The 22,328-nt window shown below is 39.0% G+C and overlaps 2 protein-coding genes across 5 annotated transcripts in view; one reads left to right on the top strand and one right to left on the bottom strand.

The window, feature by feature from the left end:
- The window catches only part of LOC107601108 (cofilin-2-like), a 15,358-nt gene extending 12,491 nt beyond the window's left edge, over positions 1-2,867 (top strand). Inside the window, exon 4 of the mRNA XM_016293139.1 lies at positions 1,907-2,867. Coding sequence (XP_016148625.1) covers positions 1,907-2,025 — 119 coding nt within the window. The 3' untranslated portion in view covers positions 2,026-2,867. The remainder of the gene's footprint in view (positions 1-1,906) is intronic.
- A 1,275-nt stretch (positions 2,868-4,142) lies between these two features.
- LOC107601107 (serine protease 23-like) lies at positions 4,143-21,777 on the bottom strand. 4 transcript variants are annotated; one of them, XM_016293136.1, is made up of 2 exons: positions 21,688-21,777; positions 4,143-6,363 (listed from the first exon to the last, which is right to left on the bottom strand). In XM_016293136.1, the coding sequence occupies exon 2, from the start codon at positions 6,349-6,351 to the stop codon at positions 5,221-5,223; it is 1,131 nt and encodes a 376-aa protein (XP_016148622.1). In that variant the 5' UTR covers positions 6,352-6,363; positions 21,688-21,777; the 3' UTR covers positions 4,143-5,220. The 4 variants fall into 4 exon arrangements, with proteins under 4 accessions (XP_016148622.1, XP_016148623.1, XP_016148620.1 ...); XM_016293137.1 differs by lacking the exon at positions 21,688-21,777 and adding an exon at positions 20,321-20,397; XM_016293134.1 differs by lacking the exon at positions 21,688-21,777 and adding an exon at positions 8,090-8,522.
- Positions 21,778-22,328: the final 551 nt, after the last annotated feature.

Here is a 22,328-nt window from a genome sequence, read left to right on the forward strand (position 1 = left end):
AAATTCTTAACGATCAATTATCGATCGTCGATTAATCATGCCCATCCCTAGTTAACACTAGGGCTATGTATCACCAGCAAAGTCACGATACTATACGTATCACGCTACATGACTGCACTGAATTTCACCTCAGCAGAATTGAGTAAAACAGCTGTTTATTAAACACTGCACACTATAGTGCCATTTCTAACTATTGGCAGAGCAGGCAGTTGACCTCTGCATTATGAAGGGCCTCCATAACTGTACCACAGTACAATATAGGTAATTGCATATGTTTCATGTTTACATTGTGCACTCCCCACCAGGTACAATATTCTGATTGTTTGCATCTTGTTTTTAAGCCCATAAATAATGTACTTGTTCTAATAAATTTATATTGTAATGTACTCATTCTAATGTTTAAAAAATCATTTACATTGCTGGTAGGTTATCATTGCACAAATTAACACTCTCTACAATAAAAAAAAAAAAATTCTAAACTAACGCGCTGTCTTCACTGTATCTAACGCGCACACTCAAGGCTGATTTATACTCGACGTGTCTGCAAGTTTGCTTTGTGCATGCGACGTCGTTTCGCGTGGTGGTGTGCACAACATTTTTTGTACCTTTCCGCGCAGCTCCTCTTCCGAAGATTGCATGAGTTCAAAGCGACTCTAGCCAGACATGCACGTCTGTGCCAGCATTTGTGTGAAACGGAAGCAGTTTAAGTTCAGTCACACTCACAGATCACGCAGCGGCCGAACTCAGACATTCAGGAACAAACTTTTTAGCGCTGCCCCGCAGTTTTATCAACTAAATAGCTTAATCGCTCAAGAGCTACATTATCTTTCTCAACAAGGAGCTGGTAACATCATTGTTTCTACAGGAATTAAAGCAACAGCTTTACTGTTAATAGAGAAACGAAGCAAAACGGTGGTAATTCATACATACACAACCTCTCTCTCTCTCTGTCGTAAATGAACAGTTGATGAATCACACTTTTCTGAGAATAGACTTGAAGTGGAGATGGCTGAACTGCAAGCTAACCAGTGATTTCAGAAAGCAAGCGCGTTTATCCACAGTGGAGAGAGCGCGCGTGCACATGGTTGCCAGGTTGATAAAGATAAGTAGCACATTTGGCAGATATTTCTGTATCGCGCAAGTGTAAAGCTCTGTTTTGGGGATTACATCTCTTTATATCAGGCAACCCCGTTGTGTTCCTCTGCGGGCAGATTATTAACAGATGCTCTATTAATTCTTTTTTAGAAACCTCGCACTTTTCTACTCCATTTTAAACGTTGTAAAATTAAGTGTGGTCCACTGCTGCACACGTGCCACAGTATCGATACAGGGCCAGCTGTATCGATACTCGTATCATCAAATCTCTGTGACGATACATCGTCGTATCGATATTTTGAACACCACACTAGTTAACACCCAGTCATGCATGAAAAAAAAATACCGTCATGTACCGTGAAACCGGTATAATTTTGAAAAATACCGTGATATACATTTTTAGGCATACCGCCCAGCACTAGGAAACATGCAAAATGTGCAGGGCAGGTGGGGCTCCAGGACAGGTTTGAAAACCCCTGATACTTAACTGTATATAAATGATGGTTAAAATAAAACCTTAACATGTTACTTGAAGTAAATGTTAACTGAAATGTATTCATTTAAAATATCTACAACTGATAAAAATAGACCCCTTTTGAAATAAAAACAACAAATGCACAACAATTTCTAAACTAAAATTTAAAATGGGAAATACATTTTAAAATGGGAACTATACTACCGGCTAAATAATTCTAAAGTAAGCTTATAAATATGAGCTGATTTGAAATATGCATGCATTTTATTTGTATAATAAATTGTGAATATGTAATTGTGAAATCTGAGTAACTGTTTGTCGTGTCTTGTTTCACAGGTATCAAGCATGAGTGGCAAGTGAACGGTTTAGAGGATATCAAGGACCGAAAGACCCTTGCTGAGAAGCTCGGGGGAGCGTCAGTGGTGACTCTCGAGGGCAAGCCTCTGAGCGATTGAGGCTGACACATTTCAGGGGTTAGCTGTTCATTCCGGCATGGGTGGGGCAGATGGGCCTGCACGACTGTTTGTGGGCCACGTGGTGGGTTAATGCGGGTGGGGAGGGTTGGGTGAAAGTGACGGTTTCCAAACTCCAAACACACATGACGAAAGATGTAGGCTGTCATTCCAATTCACACACACAATGATCAAGAACAAAAACGATCTTAAAAGACAAAAACCAAGGATGATGATTATAAAAACAAAGTAATATAACTGTGTAAATGTGTACTGGCAGGTTTTCGTTCTTTCTGGGTTCCATTAGATTGTTGAAAGGAAAGAGTGAGACCGCAGCCGTTACAAATCAGCTGTAAAACATACTGTTAGTTCTTAAGATTACTAAGATTTTTTTTTTTTTTTTTTGCCGCTGCCAAACGTCTAGTTAAGTTTTTCTAAGTGTGTGTGTTGAAGACTAGGTGTAGTACAAAATTTACTCCAATGTTATCGGACCATTCTGGGAACACCAATTACTCTCCCCTTCCCTATTATTATTTTTTTTTATTTTGAGCTCAAGTCGTTTTAATGATTCCATATGATTTAAATATTTCCAAATGTAATTCAAAATTATGGCACTGGTGTCAAGAAATTGTACACATTCCTTCTAACTGTAAAATCTGGGTCCTAGTGGGTGAGCGGTTTGTTGATGGATTGGATTGGATTGAGTGGACTGATGGGCACGTATTGTTTAGATGGAGCGATATATTTGGGCAGTCTGTGTACAGAGCTTTGATGGATATTGGTCAGTGGATGTTTTGTATCGTCTCCTTATCTCTAATAAAAAAATAAAAAAAAGCACTAAACAACTCTGCTGTGTTATAACTGGTTTGTTTCTTCGTGTTTGGTAAATCCTCTGTGCAAGGGCCTTTTTATTTTTGCTCTGCCCCAAGGTGAATCTAATTTTGCTCTTAATTTTAGAATACACATTCATCTTTTATATTGGTTTATAGATACTCGTTTACGTGTGTGGATATTCTGCTTTTTTTGCTGTTTTATCAGTGTTCAGCATGGTTTATGCACTGAAATATGTGATGGTTTGCAAAATTCATAAAGTTTCAAATGGATCCAAACAGAGACTCTGATTGCTTTCTCATCCTCCCTATGGATTTGATGGGTGGATGTGTTGGGATGCAACTGTGGAAATATAGTAAAACTGCACAATGCCCTCAGTAGACTACAAGCTAATAATAAAAATAGCTGTTTATATTATAGTAAACTTCTTGGATTGCAAATAAATGCATTTGGTTCAAATATAATTATGATTTCAAGACAACTCCATCAAACTGCTGAATGTCAGCTACATTAGAAAGGTAATAAAAATGCACTCCCTTTTAAACAAACTGTTAATTGAATCAGTTCCTGAACAGATCCGTATTACAGGTGTCTTCTCTTTCTGTTCAACATCTTACTCTTGCTGGCACTCGAAAGAATCAATGCCAAATACAGACTAAACAAAACTTAAATTGGCAGGTGAATGTTAAGAGTCTATACACTGATGAATGACAAGTAATGTACCACTGTACCTGTATTCGCTTTATGCTAGTATGTAGAGGGTTAATGTAGTAATATTCAACCTGAAAACTAATCTATTACTGATCAGAAGCAGCCAAAATAAAGAAGATTCTGATAAACTAGTATTTAACATTTCTGTAAAAAACAAGGGATTTCAGAGAATCAATGCACAAAGTTTTTTAGCCTTTAAAAATACTGGAAATGTTGTCCTGTATTAAAACACTGAGCTACTGTAATGCTACTGAATATTATAATCGCTAATGACAACCGTAAGGACTACTGCTCAGCCATGTTTTGAAAGATGTACCCATGTCAACCAGTGGAGGGCAGTACAGATCCATTTCCAAACCTTCCACCTTCCTGTGCTCAACCACAATCTGACCTTTTCTCAGCGTACTCCAGTCATTTTGAGATGATGAATTCACAAACCACAAGCTACACATCAGTAGCTACTGCAATACTGAACTAGTATATTATAAACAAATACCAGCCAAAAGTGTTACTGTACCTGTAATGACCAGCAGGATCTTTTTAAGTTTTTTTTTTATGAATTTGCAGTCCCCAAAATTGTAATTGCTCTCTCTCTCAAATAATACTTGAAACATACAACACAGAATCATATCTAGTGTTGCCAACAGCTTCCATAGAAAATAATTTTTTAAAGTCCTCATTACAAAATTACCTCAACTTTTAATTGTAATGAAAAGGACACCAAAAACAAGACATATTTAAGTTTATTAAAATAAAAGCTTTTTAAAAATAGAATTATAATCAACATTTACCCCACAACCTTTCTCGTAGTTTGTGTCCAGTCCTTATATTAATCCAACATAAAAGAATAGAAATTATTTCTCAAAAGATACTGTAATGTTACCAATATGAGGTCTTCATCTGTCTTGGAAATGAGTATTTAACTGTAGAAGAGTGAACTATATTCATAGCGCCAGATGATTGTATTAACAAACAAACTGAAGATTTGTAATCCATTAATTATTCAATTAAAATTCAGTTTGACTAACTTTCTCAATTTAACACCCATACATCTCACAGTCATCGATTTTGTTACTGTGATAAATCAGAAAATAGTATGCTTAGCAGACCAAATGGAAATGCAAGGATGGAAAAGAAGGAAGCATAGCCGTTTTGCATCTACTTTTAGTCACCAAATAAACTGTGTATGTTAATCTAGCATTAACCAAAACCCAAGTGATGTGAGAAGAAAACCGGTCTCCACCCCAAATCTACTTTCTAAAAGTGCAAGAACAGTTTGAAGCATTTATAACGTGTAATGTGAACAAAGCAAGGCTGTGGAGAGAACCATATAACTGAGATCCGATGTCTACTTAACACTGGCAAAGACTTGACAAGATAAATCTACTGGGTTGTAGGAATCAAAGTCTAAATCTATGCGTAATATTGTCAGTATAGTGAGCAAAAAACTAAAGGTAGTGGTTAAACAAAGTTCCAACTCAACCCATGTGAGTGATCGAGGCCTGTGCGGGTAGCTATCCTCCAACCATGGACCGTCTTTATTCTCAGATTCAGTAGCCACACCCGTAAAAGGACTGTAAAGTGCAGTTTCCAACATCAGGCACATCATATTTTCGCCAATGATTTGATATTGTCCCATTTCTCTGCGTCATATTTTCAGTTCTGACTGCAGTCCACCTCATTTCCATGAACCCAGTAACAGATCTGAGCAAACTTCAGCGGAGTGAAGCGAACAGCCACGTTGTAATCGCGATTCTCGCCATTGATTTCCAGCCACTGGTGGCCCGAGAAGATCCCAATGACCTTGCGCTCCCAGCGCTCTAATGTATCGTCCCACACGCGTCCGTAAACACCAGAGCCGCTCGCTCCAGGGCGGGCGTCACAGTGCTGGTAGATCAAATCGTTGGACTCGTCCTCCACAGGACAAAAGCGGTACACCAGTTCCCCAGGCCGGTCACTGTCAAATCCAGAGAAGTGGATGCGTTTACCAGCCAAACTGTCTGAGGAGGGTGCCACAGCCAGCCGCATGAAGGGACGCCGGTGAGGCCAGCGCAACTCTAGAAGAGCATAGTCAAAATCCATGCTGACGTCTTGAGGGCCTTGAATCCAGCCTTTAGGAACCCGTGTGCGTTTAACTCTCACCCAGCGCACCAAGGGTTTCTTCACGGGAGCCTGACCCGGCCTTGTACCGTTAACAGACGGAGGGATTAGAAAGCCCACCCTGAGCTTCCTCGCTCCCTTGACGTAATCCTTCCCATCATGCACGCAGTGGGCTGCGGTCAGGACGTGGTGCTGGGACACCAGAACTCCAGTGCAGCCGGTGGAGATGCGGACGGCTGTGGAGAACGGGTAATCCAGAAGGAAGTGGTCACCGCGGATGTTAAAGCGCCCGTCTGAACCGTAGATCTGGCGCTTTAGCCGCTTGCGTCTGGGAGTGGTTACTTTGGGCCGCCTGACAGGAAGTTCAGTGTCGTTTTCTTCCAGGTCAACAGTGGTTAAAGTTCGCGAGCCGTCTGCATAAAGAGTTTCGAAAGCTAGGTGCTCTTTATCGGTGTCTTCTCCTTTGTGGTAGCAGCTCTCGTTGCAGTGGGTAGTAAGTTCCAGCTGAGCTTTGGCGCTGAAGCGGGAACGAGACAGTGGCAGGGTGGCGTGAGGTATCAGCGAGGGGAGGTGGATGTGGGACTGATGGCGAGGTTCTCTCACTGAAACCGAGCTGGGCAGGAGGAGTAGGAACAGCAGGCCAATACAGCAAGGATGGGCCAGACCCAATCTCCGGTTAGGCACCATGGCTTATGCAACCTAAACGCAAATATAAAAATATATAAAACTCAAGATCCTCCATTTTGCAGCTATAAGGCTGAAGAAATTTAATGCTGAGCCTTCACTCTTAAAAATAGGTTCTTTTATGGTTTATGGTAAGCTACAAGTTTTTCTGAACACAACAAATTTACATTTTCTAGACACACGACACGACAAATCATTCACTGTGTCCCAATACTTCCATACTATATAGTATGTGATAAACAGTTTGCTAAGAGTAGTATTAGAAAAACAGCACTTCTACAGAGTCTCTGGAGTGTGAATTCAGTGAACACTTGAAGCCACACGAGAGGAGTTGTGAATAACGGTGAAGCAACGCAACTAATGCTGGTAGGTCATGTGACAGTCACAACATGACGGATGTAGTACGTCCAAATTTCATTCATACCATATAGAATCTACTTTTCAATGGTTCTGAAGTAAGTTAACTAAATGTAGTACCTACTTTACAGCTTGTGATTTTGGATAAAAGCATCTAAAAGTTCTCAAATTTACTCAAAATATCAAACACGTTCAGATATCCTCCGAATGGATAGAATCACAGCCTGAAGCTAAAAATCGAAGTGAAATCTGTCAACACAAGTTTGCAGGCTGGTTTTAACTTTCAAAAACTAGCATCGAAAATACATTTACATTGAGGTAAAAATGTAGGCAAAAGTTGTACAGAATACTTAAGCCTTATGAAAAAAATAATATTTTAAGAACTTTACTGAAAGATTCTTTCAAGAACCCAAAATGGTTCTTCTATGGCATCGCTGCGAAAACTCACTTTTGGAACATTAATTTTTAAGAGTTTTAGTGACATCATTAGATATCAATCTATAGATAAGTACAGTGCGTTTTGGTCAGAGTGCTCAATAAAAAGACAAACATCTAAAGGAAATGACCCATAGTGTCTGAAGTAGCCTTAAGATTGAAACAGTTTGATTAAAGATTACAATCCTCTAAAACTGTGTCAGACATATCCTTACGCCTTTAAAAAGAAATGAATTGTACATTTAGCTGGCTCTAATCTGTTTAAAAACAGCAGTGGTTTTGGATATCACACTTACACACCCATTGGCCTGTAAAACTAAAGTTTGTTTACTAACTGCTGTCATTTATTATAACCATTTTTCATTTTATGATTGCCAAATTTAAGTTACAGTCTGAGGGAAACAAGTATCAATGCACGACGCACGTAATAGTCTATAGACATAGGCGTAATACAAGTCCTAGTATAAAGGGACATTATCATCTGCTCCATTCATCATGGACACCCATGTGTGACACCTGGGGAATTCCCTGGACACAACCTGTTTCCCACAGCATCCCTTTGTGCTGAAACCCCCAATCTCGTCTTTTTTGTTGTCTTTCACATCTTGAATGAATGTCCAACCAACCTCATCCACGCCTTGCGTTGTTGTTAAACTCAAGGAAAACAAACTCTGTTTACCTACCTCACTTTCCAATTGCGCCTGTACAAACCAACAACTGCAATACACTTGCTCAAAAGACAGCTAGGTATTCCAATCTACACAAAATCAGCATTTTATAATGGCAAAACTGCTTTAAGTTAATTGTAGTTTTATTTGGAGGCATCGCAATTAAAACGAGTTTAATAATACGTACAAAAACAGCAGCAGTGCGCCACAGCTTTACGCACACTCTCTGTGACGAAGAAATAATACAGTAGAAAAGAAATTCGTTTTCGGATGATACTTAACTTCAAGCTGCGTTAATAATGACCAAGGCGCGTTTAAATCCAAATCACAGGTTCTTCTCCTGGAAGTTCACAGGGTAACCCAGTCTCCAGGTTTACTCCCATCTCCACTGTGAAGGTTTGTGCTGGAGTGCGTGACAGGTCCGCCAAAAACATACACAATCCTTTTAACGCCTAGTCTTTCTTCAAATACTGATTCTTTTCAACGGCCCTTATTTCATCACATCAGACAGCATAGTTGCCCTCCGTTGAATGGTGTCGTGCAAGCCCAATAACCGAGGCGCGATGCTGCGCCTCCCCGCGTGGTCCTAGTGCCGCCGCCGCCACCGCAGGGATAAAGGCAAAGATGGTGCGTCCAAAAGCAACATCTACGTGTGAACAGATACTTCGTCAGTACTGCACTTCCTTCTGCTCTCAGTCGTAATTCTTTAAATGTAATGATAAACCTGTCTGCTAAAAGACGCTATTCTGGGCATGCCTTGGCACACATTAAAATATACCTTCAGGTGTTATTAAAGGGTTAGTTCACCCAAAAATGAAAATTAGCCTGTGTTTTACTCACCCTGGAAGCATCCTAGGTGTATGTGGCTTTCTTCTTTCAGACGAATCCAATCGGAGTTATATTAAAAATTGTCCTGGCCCCTCTAAGCTTTACAACGGGGGTAAGCGGGTGTTCGGTTGTCAACAGTTCAGAAGAAGTGAAATAAAGTGCGTGTATCCATAATAAAACGTCCCTCACACGGCTCCAGGGGGTGAATAAAGGCCTCCTGTAGCGAATCCATGTAAGATAAATATCCATATTTCAAACGTAATAAACACTTTTTTTCTCACTTCCGCTGAGTGTGGTACGCGGAAGACATGCAGACGGATGACGTAGGACGTATGCGTCGTGTGCGCCTCTGAGAAGTGCTGGAGCAAAGGAAGCAAAGTCTCCTTACTTTAGCAAAGGAAAACCAGTCTCCTCTTGGCTTATATCGAAATCCTCCGACATTTTTCTTTACAAATCCTCGTTTTGTGCTTCTAATTCGTGACCGGCGTTTTGCTTTGTTCTCTCTCCGCGCTCGTCACTAATCACGCAACGCCGACGTGCTACGTCATCCACCGGAACGCCTTCCATATATGACAGAATACCGGAAGTGAGAGAAAAGTGTTTATTACGTTTGAAATATGGATATTTATCTTACAAAAACGCATTGAATTCGCAACAGGAGGCCTTTATTCACCCCCCGGAGCCGTGTGAGGGACGTTTTATTATGGATATGCGCACTTTATTTCACGTCTTCTGAACTGTTGACAACCAACACCCGCTTACCCCCATTGAAAGGCTTGAAGGGGCCAGGACAATTTTTTATATAACTCCGATTGGATTCGTCTGAAAGAAAAAAAGTCACATACACCTAGGATGCTTCAAGGGTGAGTAAAACACAGGCTAATTTTCCTTTTTGGGTGAACTAACGCTTTAAGCTGTCTATCAAACGTAGGCCAGAGTCATGGCAAGCATGTCTTGAGGATACACATTCCTTCTCACTTCAGTTAAATTACACTACATGTACTATGCCACTCAAAGCAAGTTCAAGCGCATGTACATGTGTTTAGGTAACTCTTTTATCATGTATTGCTTATTGTGACTCCTTAAAGCTACCCATGAAAATCCTAGAATCGCCCCTGAAGCTACCTATAGGTGTAACTAATCTTACCTGTTATGGGTTAAAAGGGTTAAAATGACCGATTGTTGCAGGGTTGGTCTTATAGCAGGACACATTCCAGAAATACTTGGGTGTGTTGCAGTCGTGATGGCGTCTTGAGCCATAGTGCAAGCTTGAATATAACCTTCTGACCTTGATCTTCCTCAAGCACTCACACCACTTGCCCTAACCTGCACAAAATACTCTGGAAAGCTCTCGGTCAAAAGATTGCCATTTCTAACATGCATTGCACAAAACAAGGAGCCTTTAAGCCTAAAATACACAGCTTTAAAAGGTCTTCAATAGTATGCATGCGTGTGTAGGCAAAGAGAGAAGAAAAAAGTTTCAATTGCCTTTGTTGCTCAAGTGCATAACAAAAAGCGTATCAAATCATATAACTTTTGCTCAACTAAACAAGCCATACAATCATGTGCCAAAGTATTCTAGCCTGCAGCCTCGGAGTATAAAAGATAATTGTGGGATAACATTTGAAAAAAGAAAAAGTTACAATGTGAGATATAGAGTCAAAATGGCGAGATTCAAAGTCAAATTTCAAGAAGTAAAGGCACAATGCGAGATATAAAGCCACAATTGGGAGATTTTTATCTTGAGGCTTTCAGTTCATGTTAGTGTATTACTATATCTGCTTCATTTACAATACAAGAGAATTTTTCCACAATACCCCAGGGCTGTTCACTCAACCTGCGGTTTTGCACCAGGATAAGGAATGTTTGAAGTCTGGAAGGGGTTCTGGAAGTCTGTAAATGTCTAATACTGTAGCAAAACACTGTTCAGTGATGGTATCATGTACTACATTGAGTGTCACGGTGGGTGAGTGAGATTCTGTTGACGTGTGCTGGCACTGACACGTGGTTCACATTGTCTGTTTCCTGCTCCTTTTCTCCAGGTTTTCTTTCAGACACTTCCAGACATATATCTTATTTAACATCACAAGCCACCAGAGACTGAAGTGGATATCATTCTAGCGGACAAGCCACTGATATTTGCAATGCTCTTTCACGGTTAGCGATAAGGGGTTAGGACATTGGAAATGCAGCCTAAAGCTCATTCACTCGACAGGAATCTGCTACTTTGGACAATCCCAAGATCTCTTTACAGTGGGACTCTTGTTCTTGACCTGTCCTGGCTTCAAGCCTTGTGGAGGGAGGTGGGGCCAAGGGGAGGGGCCTTTAAAAGTGTGTCCATTCCTCCAAAGCTGATATTTTATCACCTCCAGCTCCAGCTCAAGTCCTGTGCCTCTGTGGCCTTTTCGCTATTCAGCAGGCAGTTTATTTTCAGAACAACTGATTCTTATCTTCTCTTCTTTAGAGTTTTTTTTAGACAAACAGAAAAGCCTTTTCTGCAGCTGCACTGGATAATTTGCAGGAGAGACTTTGATGCTCCAAGTTAATGGAAAAGGGGAAATTCTTCCACTGAATGATCCAAAACAAGTCAATGAAGAGGACATTGGGCTTCCTTTACAGACATATACACAACTGTTATGATATAATGCTTCAGTTCAAAGCCACCGAAGTGCATATTTTAAATCAGGATATTGTAGCATTTTTGAGTTGGTGCCGGTGTGGACTGACATACCTTAAAACTTCTGTTAAAACGCTCAAGTCACCAAGCACAAATTAAAGTGAAGCTGACTAAAAACAACACTTTTCTAGCTACATACATTAAGTAGGGTTGGGAACCAAGAACCAGTTATATTAAAAAATACAGTAACTGAATTATATGCATGACAGTTTGGTTCCAGCAGATCCAAGGCTGCATCAAAATAGTCCAAAAGTGTCTCCTGTATTACTGATCAGAATGATATGCACAACACGACCAGTGAAGTCTGATTTTCAAGCAAATGACTCTTCATTCTTTTAAAGAAATCAAAACATACAGCATGTGACCACTAGGGGTGTGCGATAATAACAAAATGATATCTCGACATTTTCTGGAATTTTGTCGATAATTAGACGATATTTTGCTGAGCATGTTATGTTAACAGGTTTAGGACTGCCGTGGACAGCTGACTTCCACAAAGCTTTTAATATTCGTCATATTCTGTGAGGTGGTTAGATTGCAGGAGTAACAGAAATGAACTTTTCCACCAAGTTTAAATAGATTTTTTTACCTTTTATTGTTTTTGTTTTTTTACCTTTACAAGGCCATTTTTCTAACCTTATTAAAAGTATGCATCATCTTTTGTGTCAAATTCTTAAATTTAATCAATAAATTCAAATAGTAAGACACTATAGGGCTGTTACCAATCAATGGCACAGAATCTGCATCTGAAGTGGTATTTAGATGCATTTACACAGACTGTTTAATGCAGTACATGAATGCATTTAATCTGCAGTTACACATACATAATGTTTCGATGATTAAAAAAAACAATGAATACTGATATTTGAAATGATTTGGGGGGAAAATGGAAAATATACTTTAGTAGGTAGCGGCAAATCAGGAACTTGTGTCTAAAATATGTCACATAATATTAACTTCTTGTTCACTGAACTGTTCATCAAATCAATATCACATTTGCAATCATGCTGATATTTAAAACGTCACTCTTCATGTAATATTAACTATATCAGATGACATGAATATGAAATACATATGAAAGCTGTGGGGATTTTTGCCCCCTTATCTAAAGAACTCTAAATGTGATTGTGCAGTAGTCTAATCCAGTGGTTCCCAACCCTGGTCCTGGAGGCACCCCAACACTGCACATTTTGCATGTCTCCTTTCTCTGACGCACCAATTTCAGGTCTTGAAGTCTCTACTAATGAGCTGATGACCTGAATCAGGTGTGTTTGATTAAGGAGACATGCAAAACGTGCAGTGTTGGGGTGTCTCCAGGACCAGGGTTGGGAACCATTGGTCTAACCTACATCATGTAGTGCAGGGGTGCCCAAACTCGGTCCTGGAGGGCCGGTGTCCTGAAGAGTTTAGCTCCAACCCCAATTAAACACACCTGAACCAGCTAATCAAGCTCTTACTAGGCATACTAGAAACTTCTAGGCAGGTGTGTTGAGGCAAGTTGGAGCTAAACTCTGCAGGACACCGGCCCTCCAGGACCGAGTTTGGGCAGCCCTGATGTAGTGTATGCGTGCACTCTCTGCTCTGGGTGTGCTTTTGTTTGGTTTTTGCACTCAATAATGTCAAATCGCACAACAACAACTATGACATTATCATAGACGATATATATCGCACACACCTGAAGCTGATTTCTGAGCTAATGATGCTTATTAATGGTTCTTTTTAGACAAAAACATACAGGGCTTTCAGGGAATTTAGAAAAACTTTTATGAGCTGCTTTTATTAGTCAATAAAACACTCCATGACCAGCAAAGTCTGGTTTCTGAGTAAAAGACACTTTTTAGCGAATCACAAACACTCGTCAATTAAATAATGCCCGACTCCATGAACCAAGAACTGATGTATGATTTATGGCCAATGAGACCCAATTAGTGTAATTATTGACACGCTGTTAATACACCAATGTGTATTTAAAGATAAAGACAAAAATAAAGGAATTAATGAAAATATACCACCTATTTTTGTTCTTTTCTTTTCCTGAAATTTACTGCTGAAAAAAATCCCAAAACTGTTAAGCAATCGCAGTTGGAACCAGAATCATTCAGTTCTTTATGATTCCCATCTCAATTCAAAGAGATTCACAGATAATGTGTGTGGGGGACAGACGATAGCAGACGATAGCAGACTTTTTGTCTTGAACTGTAAGCTGAGAAGCCACAATAGTTTGAAGAGTATTCAATAACAGTCCTTTTTAAGGGGCCATGCTTTCTTCACTGCACAGGAATAAAGACCAAGACCTATTCAGTGGCACTGCTATTAAATGCACTGTGAATGTATGTATATGAACTCTGTCTTACATACATAGGTGTCGTTTAGACTACTGCACAGCTTCCAATCTTTTATAGGGTATAGAACAGAAGTCCCATTTTCTCCTAACCCTTAATTCCCATTAAACTGAGGCTCAGTGTACAGTAGCCATCCAAGCAAATAAGTATTGTTAACAAGATCAGAGACTCCCTCTGTTCTCTTTAATCCATTAATTGACTTTTGGTTCGACCCAGTGATTTGGACTCACAACAGCGGAAAAAGCTTTTCATAACAATAGTCATTGTACTTGACTCACTTTCACAGCATACTGCCAATCAGACCCCAATATGGGGAAAGATGACACATAATGTGTGCATGGACTATTTCTTCAGCAAGAACTTATTTTAAAATGAATTAAAAAATATATTTTTTACAAACAAGCAACAAAGTTTCTCACTTACAATGAGATGATAAAACTACATGCATGATAATTATAAAATGGCAAAAATCCGAAAAAATATACACTAAAAATGTTGGAAGTGTTGGAAAATTGCTTAGAAATTGATAGTAAGTTTTACAAATAATTATAAAGAAACTGAAAGTAATTAAACAAGAAAACATACTCTGATCATCTTTATTTACAACTTTTTTTACAGTAGAAATGAGAAGCTACGAGATAATTTTTTTGGTGCACAAAGAAAACTAAAATAATGACTTTATTCAACAACTCTTCTCCTCCTCATCTAGTCTCCTGCAACGCGCCGCCATTGTGGACAGAGTATCTTCAGAGTATCAGAGTATCTTCAGAGTATCAGAGTATTCTCGTAGCTTCGTAAAATTGCAGTTGAACCCCTGATGTCACATGGACTATTTTACAGATGTCCTTGCTACGCTTCTGGACCTGGGAACATTACAGTTGTGTTGCTGTCTATGCAGGGTCAGAGAGCTCTCGGATTGCATCAGAAATTTCTTAATTTGTGTTCTGAAGATGAACGAAGCGCTTGCGGGTTTGGAACGACATGAGGGTGAGTGATTAATGACAGAATTTTCATTTTTGGGTGAACTATCCCTTTAAGCTATATCGCAATTCTTGTCTTTCAGTCCCCAAATTTAATACCTCTTGAAATCATAATTAAAACATTGTTGTACCATTTAAGACTTTTTATGGCCTTAAAATTGATACAACTAAATGTAAGACTTTTTAAGGACCCGCGGAAACCCTGTTTTTTGCTCTTCCATCATGTCTTTTTTAATTGGACCTCATCAATGTGTCAAACACCAGATGAGGTCCTCGACTGTCCTTTGTGTCTTACTGTTCCCTGTTCCCCTTCAATGGGTCTGACTTCTCCTCGCCCACAGCACAGCTATCCTGTCCACCTTGACTCTGACCACTACTGTGCTCCACAGTGTCTTCTTTCGTCTTCTCTAACCTCTTCTGACAAACTCTATCTCTCGCTCTCTCATTCTGTACTCCCCCTCCTCATCTCGCAGGCTTGTTCTCCCCAGGAGCTCCAGAGGGGTATAAATGCAGCTCTGCTTCCCCACAGTATGAGCTTATTCCCAACTTGGCAGCTTGGAGGAGTGAGCGGAAAACTGACACGAAAACACATCATTTGCAAAAACAAGTCGAGGAATGCAGAACAAAATATTCTTATCGCAATAACATTTATAAGGAGCATGTAACTGGCTCCAAGCACCGGGTTGCTCTGTTTTGCTGAAATAAAACATTATTAATAAGGACTTTTCCTAATCCTTGAACAATTTTGTAATGATAAGCCGCTATCATGTTTAAGAGCTCAGTCATACCAATAACTGGAATTAATTTTTGGTCATTAGAAAAGTAATTTAAGATAATTACTATTATAGGCCGTGTGCTAAAATGAGATCCAGAGTACTAACTAAATGTAGAAAACTGAGACTGACGTTTCATAATTTGATTAATTTGTCCATTTAGGAACAAAAACAAGGAAAGAGAAACACTGTGACATCCACTGTGCTGACATGGTGGAAATGAAGGCATTATTACCATACTGGAAAATGATTGTTCTCATGGTGAGATATGAAGCCAAGAATAAGAGACATGTTGCTGAACCAACCTGCTGTCTGCAGCAGAAATGTCTTACTTCTTGCAGTCTTACATAAATGTTTCTTTTTCCCATTACAGTAGCCGTGGAACAAAAAAATCAAAAATAAATATTTGGTCATTATTTACTCATGTTGTTCTGAACTTTTGTGCTGTTTTTATTCATTGCAATTATTTTTATTTAACAAGTATTTAACTTTTTTTAAGATTGAGAAAAAAATATTTAAATAATAAATTAAAAAATATTTAAATGAAGTCTGTTCCTTACATCATGTGGCTTCAGAAATCATACAGCACAAGTTGTATGGATTTGGTGATTTTTTTTTTTTTTTTGGCATGTTGGTTACTATGAATTACTTAGTGCCAAATTTAAAAAAAAAAATTTATTCCACATTATAACAGCATATAGAAGCTAGTTTCTGCCACATAAACTTTTAAAAAGCAAATGTTTTTCTTTTTATCTCAGACCTTTTTCTTAGAATTGCAAGCTTATATCTTATTGTTGCCAGTTATAAACTCACAATTGCTAGTTTACATCTGACAATTCAGACCTTTTTTTAAGAATCCTGAGTTTACATCAAATTTTTACCTTTTTCTTGAAATTCTGCATTTAACATCTCATAATTCTTACTTGTTTTTCTGAATTCTGAGTTTACATCTCAATTCTTTTTCCGCCACTAAAAACAGTAATTGCAAATTTACATCTTACAATCCTACCTCGCATTTACGATTTTATACCATGAAATGTGAGTTATAAATTCCAAATTGCAAGACATAAACTCTTTTTTAAAATTATATGTGCGTATCGCACAATTGCAATTTTCTCAGAACTGTGAGAAAAAAGCCAGCATTGCAACATACTGTATAAAAGGTCACAGTTACCCATGATAGAAACAAGCTTCCATATTATACAGATTTGAACAACATGAAGGTCAGCAAATAATGACCAAAGTTTCATTTTTGGGTGAACTATCCCTTTAAGTATATGCTGAATTCTCTTTCCCTTTAAGGAGACAACTAAGCTGAATAGCAAACAGGGTTGTGTTGGGATTTGATAAGAATGACAATAGTAATTTACACGCCAACCATGACAACTGGGAGTGACCGGAGGAGCAAGCTGAAAGCCTCCTGAGGCAGCAGACTCATGTGGATCTGTCTCCGCAACTGGATTGTTCTAGAATGACTAACACCACATCCTAGTGCATAAAAGAAAACTGCAATATAAACCACTGCTCATGATTATAGCGGCCTGCCTGAAATATAAAACAGAGTGTGAGGCCACAATTTCAATTTTCTAAAATTTTCCTTTATAAACCACAGATTTACTTTCTAAGCTGTCAGAACGTATATATATCTATATACACAGCATAAGCTCATGCAGATGCAAGACAACAAAGTAACAAACAGAACAAAGACCTTTTCATCTCCTAGGTTTCAAATGCGATTTCTAATCCACCGCAGAGACACATTTGAGCCTCCCAGTGCATTGCAGTTGTCTGCACGACCGCAGTTTTCCTTCACCACAGCTCAAACTAATTACCAGACGTACTTCACAAGCCAAACAAACTGCAGCCTGCGTTTTGTCTCTGATACTGCATAATGAGACATTTCCCCTTTGACACTTTTTCAAGAAAACAAACAAAACTGCTTTCCCTTGTACTTTCCCTATAGCTCGAATAGGTGTTGTAGAGCACCATCCTTATTTTTTATAACATACATCATTATAGAAATTTTAAACATTCATTCAAAAGGATGCAAAACTACTCAGCTCTGCTACAATGTTTTCTTCTAGCTTGAAGCATTTGGAGCACCAATGCCTGCCAAAATTGTGAAACAGGAAAAAAAAAAAAGAGACAATTGTGGAGAATGGAAAGGACAGTTTTAAATTTTTTTAGAGAGGGAAAAAAAAAACAGTGAGTCGAATGAAGGGAAGAAAATGTGGCTTCTTTTCCTGCTGCATTCTTTCCTTCATCAGGAATTCACTGAGGTTTTGGCAGGCAGCTTTTATTACTGGAGTCTATCTCCTTTACTTGAAGAAGGACAGACTGTATGGAGAGTGCTGGGATAACTGTGCAGGAGACTGAGCTGTAAATCAACATACAACCTTTCTACTCCATCTATTCATAAATAACAGCCATAAGACTGGGTCAAAGCCACCTCACACTACTGGTGATAAAAAACAGCTCATAAATAATATTCTCGGATTACACACTGCCTCTTCCAGATTTTGTTTTAATCTGCTTTACTAATCTCGCTTTTGGTATTTTCGATATATTTCGAAGAGCCCTGCCCTGACATGGTTTTTTATCAACTTCTTTTTCAGTCCTGTACAGCGAGCATCTCTCCTCTGGGGCATTATCACCAGCAAGACCAGGCTCATCACAACAGCACTGTTAATGCATGTCAGTGTAGCAGAAGATTCGTGCACGATCTCAAACATTTAGTGTCTGGCCAAAGAAAACATCAGGGGAAAACATCATCCCTGTCCATGACAGCAGGAATTTATCTGAGAGAAGCTTATAAAAACAGAGCGACGGCGCTATAAAAGAATGGATTGTGACAGCGAGTTTGTACCAGCAACAAAACCAACATCCCATCCTCACATTAATCTGCTCAGAGCACCAGCACCAGCTCTATGCTCTATTCAGAACATAAAGTACAGAGAGAATGGGCCTGTTACAAGACAGTTACACTTGCATACAGAGACTATGGGAATAAAGCTCTCTAGGGCCTTCCCATAGTTCACAGCTGAAGTGAGTAAGCTATTTTCTACACTGCAAAAATGTTTTGTTATGTGGACTAAAATGTGCTTCGAGCAGTAAATCATTTGGCTTATTCTAAATCACCAAGTAGGTGTCATTTGTAATAGATTTGCTGAAAATGTACTCACCCTCAGGTCATCCAAGATGTATGAGTTTGTTTTTTTATTTAGAATAGATTTGGAGAAATGTAGCATTGCATCACTTGCTCACCAATGGATCCTCTGCAGTGAATGGGTGCCATCAGAATGAGACTTCAAACAGCTGATAAAAACATCACAATAATACACAAGTAATCCACACGACTCTATTCCATCAATTAATGTCTTGTGAAGTGAAAAGTTGTGAAAATCCATCAAGATGTTTTTAACTTCAAATGAGTCCCCTATCCGTAATATTTCTTTCTCCAATAAAAAGGTTGTTTAGTCTGAAACAGGAGACAAATCACAGATCAAGAGCTGTTTACAAGCCAAAACAGTCAAAACAATTCTTAACAAATATGTCCGTGGATTTGATGTGAGAGGATAACATGGGAGGGACTTTTTTCACTAGAGGAAGATGCAATGCTAAATTTACCCAAATCTTTTCAGGTGAAAAAACAAACTCATCTACATCTGGGATGGCCTGAGGATGAGTGCATTTTCATCAAATATTCATTTATGAATGAACTATTCTTTAAGTTTAGGTTTCATTCCAGGTTCAAATAGCTATAGCTCATCTGCACATGAAAATTCAGTCATTATTTAATCACCCTCATGTCTGTCTGACCTGTTTTCTGTTGTTGTTGTTGTTGTTTTTTATTTTCATGAAATACTACGATAATTTGCAAAATCTAGCTCTTACAATGGCATAGAGACCACATCAATCAGAATCACAAAAGCAAATAAAAAATGTTATTTGTTCTTGCGTGTCATATTTCACTTCAGAGCTTCACAGATGGGAAGATTTTCAGCAAATAATGGAAACTGGCTGTTTGCTCTCAAACTTAATTCTTCACAGCAATATATTTTAATTCTACAGCTCTGGTGTGTGAAACTTTGATCTGAAATCAGTCCCATGATTTAGTGTTTTAACAGCAATCTGGCCCTGTGGTGCATGAGGTGTTGGATTTTTAAACGCCCCATATGTCATTAACAGCAGACTCACAGCAGCACAAATGGGCCACATATAAGAAATCCAGTTTCTGTTGTGCAATGTTAAAGTTATATGATGCAAAGACGTGCAATAAATGTCCTGCACTGACTTTCTGTTATCCTCTTGTGTATCAAACTTCAGCTCAAGAGCAGGCGCAGCTGTAAATAGCGCTCAGACTCTAAGATCAGTCCTGCTGCTTTTTAATTAATAGCATGAGGACTCAGAGACTGAGATGAGATGATGCAGAGACTGGGCTGCAGCTGTGTGTCCTCTTGTTCAACCTCTATCTTTTGTCTGATTGAGCACAAAATCCAGTATCCCAGGAGAGAGCCTTGTCTCCCTAATATTCTGCCAAGCACAGGCTAATACATCCTCCTTCCCCGGCACATCCCCAACATCGAATTCCCAGAGCCAAAAGTTTGCATGCTGGAGACTAGGAGCGCCAACATCTTTAAAAACAAAATCCAGCTCATCCTTCTACACATATATGAGAAATGATGAAGATAAATACATCATCTCCAGGAGTTTAGATATTATATTGCTGCCAATGCAGTGTCTGTATTTACGATGAAGATCCGGAGTCACGGAGCCAGTCCAGTTCTGAAACCGTTAACTGTCAGTGAGGACCAAATGTGAAGCAGCTGTTATTATGTAATACTTCCTAAATGACCCACAACAATCGCCTCAGGGGGACTGGCACAACCTGGGCAGATTGTAAACCACTGACCTTACAGGTACAATCCCATTTTAAGACTTCCTAAGCCAATCTGCAGTGAAGGTGTCACAGATTTTTCCAGGGTGTTGAGCGAAGAGGACGCTGAAAGCTGTCAAACTCAACTTCTTCCTCCACTGCTGAGGAATAGAAGTTTTTTTGTCAGAATAAAGGAAAATTCCAGGTTCAGTGACAGCATTTGTGATATGATGCTGTTAATTACAAAAAAGATTTGTAATTTGTAAAAAACAATTCCACGCTCATAATTGCCCATATTCTTGTGTAAATATGATTTGAGTGAAAAAAACCTTTCTAACCTTTTCTGTGCAAAGTTTCAAGTTGATCAACCAGCTACAATGCACTGCAAACTGTAAAACCCTAAAACAAATGTGAAAAATTATGATTTAAACAGCTTTCAAATTTAGATCAAATAAAACACAGTTTTCATATAAGAATAAATGTGTCTTTATAAAATTGTAAGCATGTTTGTAAATGATCCAAAAATTGTAATTTACTTCCATTGTAAGTTTCTCACCATAACCTAATTTTTTTTTTAATTAAAGAAGAGATAAGTCTTTTTATGGTAATCAACATTAAGCTGCAAATGCTGACAAATACGTTGTGTTGAACCAGTTCAACTTGTATTCAATCCGAAATAAAATATTTAATCCTAGTTTTAAATAATCAAAACAAGCTGATATGAATCTACTGTAGTCAAAGCTGACAATATAATAAGCCTGGCAAAAAACTGACAGCACAGCAAGATTTTATACAACAGAATAAACTTCAAAAAGTGTAAAACTTGCAAAGTGGAGCCTGAAGCAAAGTTTGGGAGACCCGGCAGCGGAGTTGATTTATTGCAGGGCGTCTCTGCTCTTTATGTGTCTATAATACAAGGGCTTCCTCTGTGGTTTTTAACAGGCAATTGTAATGGAAGCCAACAGAACAACTGAACACCTGTCTGGGGTTGCACACATCACTTTTAAGGTGTGTGCATTGTACACAAAGGGATAAAGTGAAGGTTGAATTCTATATCCTTGACCTTCACTTCACTTTAGGCTAGCAATTCCTCTAAAAAGCTTGCATGAAACATTAGATTGAACCATGCACTTTCCTCATCTTGGATGCTGATGAACATGAACTTCTGACATGCTCCTCTAATGGAGTCATGAATGTTCTGCCAGTAAATGATAAAGTGAGCTCAATTTTCCACATCAGTGAGGAGGCTGGTCTGGACAAGTTTCACAGCACCCAACAGAAACCCCAGATGTAGAATATGCGGTCTCTGTGTGCACACTCAATATAACACGATTAAGAGTGTTGACATTCAGACCAATGAGTGTGATGTTACTTTTATAGGAACGTTCAACAAACAAACTTACATTTTAGACACAATATTGATAGTATCTTCCTGCTATTTTGCTCAGCCAACGATGTTCCAAATAAAGTCAATGCAGAATCGACCTACGCGACAACAACCAACACTCGCTAGTGACGTTTCTTTTCTAAATGACTCAAACGAAGCATATGATTCAATGATTCACTTGTCACCGCATACTTGTGTAACAATGTAACCTGCAGAAAATCCCCACCACTAATAATGAACAGACCAGACGGACAGACGGCTTAAAGGGGTCATATGATGCGATTTCAATTTTTCCTTTCTCTTTGGAGTGTTGCAAGCTCTTGGTGCATAAAGAAGATCTGTAAAGTTGCAAAGACTAAAGTCTCAAATCCAAAGAGATATTCTTTATAAAATTTCAGAGTCAGCCACGCCTACCTAAAACGGCTCGTTCTAACATGCCCCCACATGTCTACCTCACTATGTGGGAAAATTTGCATAACGCCGCCCAAATGTTCACGCAAAGAAAGAAGGCGTAACTTTTATTCTCACTGTAGTATTGTTGCGCTGCAGCCATGTCGTGAAGACGCTGTGTGCTTCGTTGTGAAAGCGAAACTACTTATTGGTCTTCCAAAAGAGGACGATATCTGCTTCGTCATGCCTAGAGCTGATCTGTGCTTG

Source organism: Sinocyclocheilus grahami, unplaced genomic scaffold, assembly GCF_001515645.1.
Source record: "Sinocyclocheilus grahami isolate Dianchi unplaced genomic scaffold, SAMN03320097.WGS_v1.1 scaffold299.1, whole genome shotgun sequence".
NCBI classification, from domain to species: domain Eukaryota; kingdom Metazoa; phylum Chordata; class Actinopteri; order Cypriniformes; family Cyprinidae; genus Sinocyclocheilus; species Sinocyclocheilus grahami.

What these genes read in the sequence shown, in the direction of transcription:
- LOC107601107 (XM_016293136.1), bottom strand. Translation starts at nt 6,351, where the DNA reads ATGGTGCCTAACCGGAGATTGGGTCTGGCCCATCCTTGCTGTATTGGC.